This window comes from Durio zibethinus, chromosome 4 (assembly GCF_047325235.1).
Source record: "Durio zibethinus cultivar Kanyao isolate XHJ-2024 chromosome 4, ASM4732523v1, whole genome shotgun sequence".
Classification (NCBI taxonomy): domain Eukaryota; kingdom Viridiplantae; phylum Streptophyta; class Magnoliopsida; order Malvales; family Malvaceae; genus Durio; species Durio zibethinus.
The window spans coordinates 34,066,205-34,072,964 of NC_143165.1; the positions used below are offsets into that span (position 1 = coordinate 34,066,205).

Here is a 6,760-nt window from a genome sequence, read left to right on the forward strand (position 1 = left end):
TTCCATTGCTTTTTATTCAAAAATTAATAAAATTGTATAATAGCAAATCCGATAAAATTAAAAGACAAAAACGAAACTCAAAATAGAATCATAGTATAATATCAAATTTAACCTTAATCTCTAAATATTTATATCCTGTCTGTTTAAATTTAAAAATGTTCTTTTATGAAGTGAAATATCTGTAAGATTAATAGAATTGGTTGTGAAAAGCTGAGCAAATTAATGGAAGGAGCCACTTTGTAGTACGATAATTGGTTGTCCCACCTACCTTTTAGGTGAAATCAAGGTTAATTTTCTTCTTTTGATGAATTCACAGGTTTCCAAACAGCTCGATTGGTCATATATACTTCAACTTGTGTGTTGTTCACGACAGAATATGTTCCAAGCTGACACCTAAAATATTACCTCATACTGCAATGCGTCAGTCTCCAAGTATGTAACAAAGAAGTTTCATGCTGCCTTTCTGATCTCAAGGAATGAATTCAAAACCATACAAGACAGTGATTGGTTTGTTTTTTATCACTTCTTACTTGGATGATACATGCGAGATCTTCAATTGCAATATCTATAACAGGATTCCTTACAATTAATAAATATTTTTATGAGTTCAGTGTCCGTTAAAAGGTGCTATGCAATGGAGAATCCTGTTATAGATATTGCTAAGTAAATTAAGGTGGTTCAAGAATGGTTTAAAACGCATGTGAAACTGTTATATACATATATATATATATATATTATTTATAGTAAGCACTGGTAGATTAAAAAAGTTCACAGTGTGTACATGTAGAAACTAGTACACTAATATAAATTCAGGATAGGTCAAGACTCAAAAGATGCTTGCCACTAGAATTACTAATCCTTCTTTCTACACTATAGCATTTCCTGGTAATTGTTGCCAGTGGAATCAACTCTATCAAGCTTAAAACGTTCTCGGACAATTGAAATATAGCTTGAGGCCTTGAAGTCCACGTTTTCGTCGCCATGACCCCAAGTGTCATTTGCATAGTCCTTCTGCTCGTAGAAACTAGGTGGCTTAAAGCTAGCATAAGACACCTTCTGCATTGATGATGGAAGATCTGCAACATTCTTCTGTTCATGGAAACTAGTTGGCTGCTTGGAGCTAGCATAGGAATAGGTAGTCACCTTTGGAATTGACGAATCATTTGCCAAGTTCTGGCCCGTGAAAACACCTGAAGATGAACAGTTTGAGATCGATGGCGAGCAGGGAACCACCTTGCTGCTTCCGCTACTGCTACCACTCCGCTTGGTGACTTGAGAGAAAGACTTGGCTAGCTTGCCTTTGAAGAACCCCCTCTTCTGCATAGTTGCCTCCATTTGGGTTATCTAGCAATAGCAAAAAAGAAACTACTAAACTCTTTTAGTATAGAAGCTGAGAAGAGATGTTTTGGTTGGTTTGCTCATAAAGATGTGCAAACTCTCCTGTATATATAGAGCGTTGTGCCTTCCAATGATCAAATCCATCATCCTAATGGGAAATTTACACCTGGCCAACTCGTGATTGGTCCAACAATCTCCCTCTAGAATCTAGTTTTTGTGTGAATTGAGCAAAAGTGGGCTTTGCTTTTCAGATGAACACGAAATCCCTTAGCTGGCCCACGCCGTCCAGCAGCTAAAGAAAAAACAAATTCCACAATCACTTTTATTAATTCCCAGATCCTGACAGAGTCGGGACTGGATAATGGTTATATTCTGGGCATATTGTATAGTGTTTTCAACCGTGTTTCAAGATGTGGTCTGCTTAGAACTTGCCCTGGATACTTCCGCCCCCCTCTCAAAGATACGGGGCTCTCTTTCGCTTTTCCAGGTCTGTGATATGTCCAATGAGCAAAATCAGTTTGAACGTAGCACAACTTGGTCAAGCTCGGTGGTTTACCCAGAGTAAAGAATAAAAAGAAAAAAAAAAACTCATTTTCCGCGTCTGAGAATGGAACATTTAATTTTTAGCAATTAATTGCTACCAACGTTTAGGCATTTTACCTAACCGAAAGAGGTTGGTCCACTGATGCTTTAATCTTTATTCTTAACGAGTTCTACATGACATGTTTCGTGATTAGGCACTGTTTCTGATTTTTTTTTTTTTTTGGGGTGGTGGGGTTGGGGGGAATAAACCGTCGCCCATGTCTGGCATCTTGAGATGGGATGATTTATCAGTCGTTAATGTTGTTAAAGAATATGCCACGACATCAGCAATTGTCTCAATCCCTACTGGACTAGTCCCAAATTTGTGTTTTTTCTGTCTTGTTATGTTTGCAATTTTTGTTCTTTGGTGACGGCATTTAATTCTAACTCTGTTCTTATCTGCTTTAAGGGGAAATACGTGAAAGGCAAGGAATTATGAAGAGAAGAATGGATAAACGCAGATAATCTTGAACATATGTTCTCTTAAGTTTATGAAATTCATTGAATATAACAATTCTTGTTCGGGAAAAACAGTTTCTTTTCTAAGTACGTGATGAATAGTAATCTTTTCATTTGTCTTACCTGAAATCCTTGTGATTTAGGCTTTGTTTTTTTTTTTTTAATATTAAAGAAGATTTGAAATCAACCCTTTGATAGCCGATATTGCTTTCTTAGACGCAATTTCCTCCGCCAACACAACACAGAGTGATTGCATAGACCCTCAAGAGTAAAAACTACTACCGCAGAAGAAAATAATGTCTAAGAAGATTCATACATGAATGGAAACCATCTTAAACAAGGCTTCATAATTATTCGAAAGGAAAACACCCGTACAAACATTTGCGTTTTCAAAATGTCACGGCTCAAAAGGTTCTAAACATTCTAATTTATGGGATTAACATTTTTAATTACTCAACCCATCTGATCTGAAGGTAGATGGAGATGGCACATACTACTCCCATGAGAAGGAGAGTGTCTGGTGATTACCACTTTCAGATGACCCAGGATGTCCAGTCTGAAAGATTTCATGTCCATGGAGGTTGGTGTTACTACGGCCATCAGCGGCCAAAATTGTTCCTACTTGCCCAGCATCCATTACAAGACCATTATATTGCAAGTTTGGGCTCAAGGATGAAGCTGGGCCAGACTGCACCATGGGGCTCAATCCAATCTCCTGAGTCTCAGCCGGTTGGGATGACAGAAGAGAGAGAGCACGACTAGAGTCAATGGCTTGATTTAACCCAACTGAGAACATTTTCCGGCTGCTGCCGCCATTGTTTGATGAAGAATTGGCATCAAGAAGCGGTTGACAAACAGAAAATCCAGGGAGTGACGAACTTGCGGTTTGTAAGAATGAGATCTGCTTTTCTCCTTTGTAGCTGTGAGATGAGGATCCAGGGAACAAGCTATTTCTGCTGCTGAAGTTTAACTCCGAGCTTATATCAGCTTCCACTTTCACAGCCCCCAACCAAGAAGTGGTCATGGTGGTAGTGGAAAGTATTTGGGGGCTACTGAATGGCAAATATCTAGTACCTGCAGCAGAGTCTGATTTATATCAAGCAGAGTAAAATACATCACAGATAAGCTACTGTATGAGTACATAAAGGAAACTTAACAGATTCTTTTTCTGCTCAGGAAAAATGACAGTAAAACAAGTTCATTATTTGAACATTAACAATCTAGTCAAACCTGAGTGATTTGAAAGAAACCTTCCTGACAGAGAATCAGGTTGAGGCTTTCTCCGTCTTCGGTTGTGTCCATCAAGACGTTTCCTGCAGCTTCGTTTCCCCTCATCGAACTCCACCAACGAATGAAACCTAATAAAATAAATGCATTCAGCAGACACTAAGCTCTTATCTTTTTCAAATTAAATATTCAACCAAAAACAAAGAGGGGCAAGGACAGACAATTTTGTAAGGAGAAAATCACATTAGAACATTCATTAATTTGATTAGCATTCATGACACGTACGCAAACATTATGCTGTCGGAAAATCACAAGAGAATTCTGCATTATATAGACTAAAGTGTCAAAAGGACAGTGTTAAGCAGCTGTAGCAATTCGAGACATAATCCACCCTTCAGGAATCATTAATAGTCTTCTAATAAGAAGGCAGAAAATGTTACGTTGATATCACCTGTAGAAATTTTATTTCTCCCTTACAAAGTATTGTCAAATCATTGGTTAGAATGTATTCTCTTTATAATTGAGTACACTTAAAACACAGACATAAATAAAAAATGGTTTGAACATGAATATTGCAAATAAGGATTCCAGATTTCTCGTGGAACCAAACAATTGCATTATGTAAGAATGACCTCAGACAACAATATTGAAGCAATGGTATTGCATCACTGAACATATGATCAGACACCAAAACACAGCCAAATACTAACAAACAGAGCTTCTTGAACTGCCATTTCGTGTAAGAAAAAGCAAAATAAAATAGTCACAATGAAACTACCAGAGTTATGACGCAAAAAGTAGATTGCAACAGCAATATTGGACAATTAAGTAATAACGCACTGCTAAACAAAAATCAAGAAAATAGAAATGAGGAGCCAATGGAAAAAGCAAAATAATAGGGGATGGAAAATCTAATCAGTTCCATCTGCATAAAGCAATTCTAATCATATTACCTGCTGCACTGCTGGCAAAATCGTTGTTCCTGACCCCTAATTGTAACTTTTGGGGTTTTAGAGTGGACTTCACATACTTTATGGCGTCGATGGTAGTCTCTGCATTTGCTGAGGTCTGCAGTGCAACCATCAACCAAGCATGAAGGTCCTTGGTTTCCGCTGCCTGGTGTCCGAGCCCTTTTAAAGGGAGCAGATGATGATGATTCCATCAACGAGGCCCAAGGAATCTTAAAGTATCTTCAAAATCACCCCAACTCTCAATCCAACAATGCCAAACCAAGCCTGATTCACCTACTGAGCTGCTGGACTTAATAGTTTAATATTGTTCCAACATTCAACTTACCATCAATCCGCTGCTAGTCATACCCCATCAACATTCCTGTTTCTTTTTTTTTTCTATTTTTTATTCTTCATTCCCACCACCTTAATCAAATTCTATTCCCACTGAACTCAATACCTGCTCCAATAAATCAAATGATTCTTCATAATACTATATAACCAGAATTAGAATCAGACCAACAATTCCACAACTATAATACTTTCTGGCACAAGAAAACACCTAGCAAATACCAAGCACAAAGGCTTCTGTTTCACCCTTTGTTTCGAAATTATAACATAAATTACATTAGGAGAGTTATGTGTAAATATAAATTTAAAAACTCTTTTTTGTTCTTTCAAGAAGAATTAGTGGAAGGGGATTGGTCAGGTTGGAACTCATAATAGTCATAACAACTACCAAGTGACTCATCATATACGATCAAATCAAGAGTAGTTGACAATTAATTGCAATTAGTAATTAAGTTTTAATTGGAGAAAATAAATCTTCAAGGGGGATGCACAGTTTTAAATATCGCAGAGAATCATGACCTAACTTCCCCTTCCAATGGAAGAAGGCTAAATAGGCTTTCTTTAGTCCGAGTTGTGTAGTGGCCAGGAAGCAACACATTAAAAAGAAAAAGATGTAGGTAAAGAAAAGAGGCTAAAAGCAAGAGCGGGGAGGCCGAGGGGGTCTTAATGGTCATTGCACCCCCCATAATAAAGCGCAACTTTTATGCTATTCAGACGCTGGATACCTGTCAAATCATTGAAGTCAGCACTTACATCCCAACCACAAATAGCAAGGAAGATATTTTTCGCAAAAAAGAAAGGCCTTTACCTCCTTTTTTTTTTTTTTTCTTCAAACAAAACCCAAACTAAAATCCCAGTTGGGCATCATAATTTCTATTCATCATCCGAAATGGAGAATTAGAACCTGCGCTTAATAGCAGTAGTAGTATATTTTTTTAAGTGAGTATTTCCCAAAGTAGAGAACATGCTTTCTTAGAAGTTAGAGCAAAAGTTGCCACTACCACCTTCATTGACTGAAAAAGGGAAGACCATATGGGTCTTTTTTCTTTTTTTACCCACGACAGAATTATCATTGCAACGAGTGGAGGCTAAAAGAACCCTACGATTTGTAAAAAAAAAAAAAAGCAAAGTAAAAACTGAGTACCTGGGAGAATCCCAAAATTTTCTTGAAGAAGATAGGAAGATTCTTATCTTGTTAACTTCTACACTGCCAGTCTCGCATAAACCGTCAAAAGGAGGAGAGAAAAGTGGGAAAGTTGAAGTGAAATATTAGTAGGAATTGGAAAACTGGGAAACCGTTGAATGGAAGTACTTGTAGACAAGTCACAGTAGTTAAAAGAAAGGAAGGAAAGAAAGAAGAAGACAGGCCTTTCAATTTCTAGCCATTAATTATCTGAGAACAGTTCTATCAACAAAAGCAAAAAGATAAGTGTAGGTGGCTTTGTTGCAGCAGGGCAGAAAGAAGAGATTGAGCTAATCTACGAGGGAATTATTGGAGGTAACACAAGAAAGATAATGGATAATGTATTCAACTGATGGAGAGGAGAAGAGAGAGAGAGAGAGAGAGAGATATGATATTGGCAAAGGAGATAACCATGTAAGGTACGGGATTAATCTTTCCAACTCTCTTTCCTTCCTTTTTAGGCTTAGAGCCTTGAAACAATTTGTATAAAAAACTAAAAAATGGGAATAGAAAATTGAGAAAAGAAAAGAAGGAAAGGGAAAAAAACGAGTGGCGAGGAAAGGGACAGGTGTTGTAAGTTTCAACTTTTTAAGTGAGAAAAAAAAAATGCAAAAGAACAAAGGGAGTGGAAAAAAAAAGTTATGAGACAGTTTCCTGGGTTCACATTCCA

General features: G+C 37.3%; 2 protein-coding genes across 4 annotated transcripts; both read right to left on the reverse strand.

Annotated features, from left to right (window-relative positions):
• Positions 1 to 709: 709 nt before the first annotated feature.
• Positions 710 to 1,868, reverse strand: LOC149519354 (uncharacterized). The gene has a single exon (XM_089760001.1). It carries the CDS (start codon positions 1,333 to 1,335, stop codon positions 871 to 873), a length of 465 nt encoding a protein of 154 aa, XP_089616127.1. The 5' UTR covers positions 1,336 to 1,868; the 3' UTR covers positions 710 to 870.
• Positions 1,869 to 2,711: 843 nt separating this feature from the next.
• Positions 2,712 to 6,544, reverse strand: LOC111288217 (squamosa promoter-binding-like protein 16). 3 transcript variants are annotated; one of them, XM_089759999.1, is made up of 5 exons: positions 6,052 to 6,544; positions 5,716 to 5,811; positions 4,560 to 5,632; positions 3,610 to 3,737; positions 2,712 to 3,453 (listed from the first exon to the last, which is right to left on the reverse strand). In XM_089759999.1, exons 3-5 carry the CDS (start codon positions 4,766 to 4,768, stop codon positions 2,873 to 2,875), a joined length of 918 nt encoding a protein of 305 aa, XP_089616125.1. In that variant the 5' UTR covers positions 4,769 to 5,632; positions 5,716 to 5,811; positions 6,052 to 6,544; the 3' UTR covers positions 2,712 to 2,872. The 3 variants fall into 3 exon arrangements, with proteins under 3 accessions (XP_089616125.1, XP_089616126.1, XP_089616124.1); XM_089760000.1 differs by lacking the exon at positions 5,716 to 5,811 and having other exon boundaries at positions 4,560 to 5,016; XM_089759998.1 differs by having other exon boundaries at positions 4,560 to 5,811.
• Positions 6,545 to 6,760: the final 216 nt, after the last annotated feature.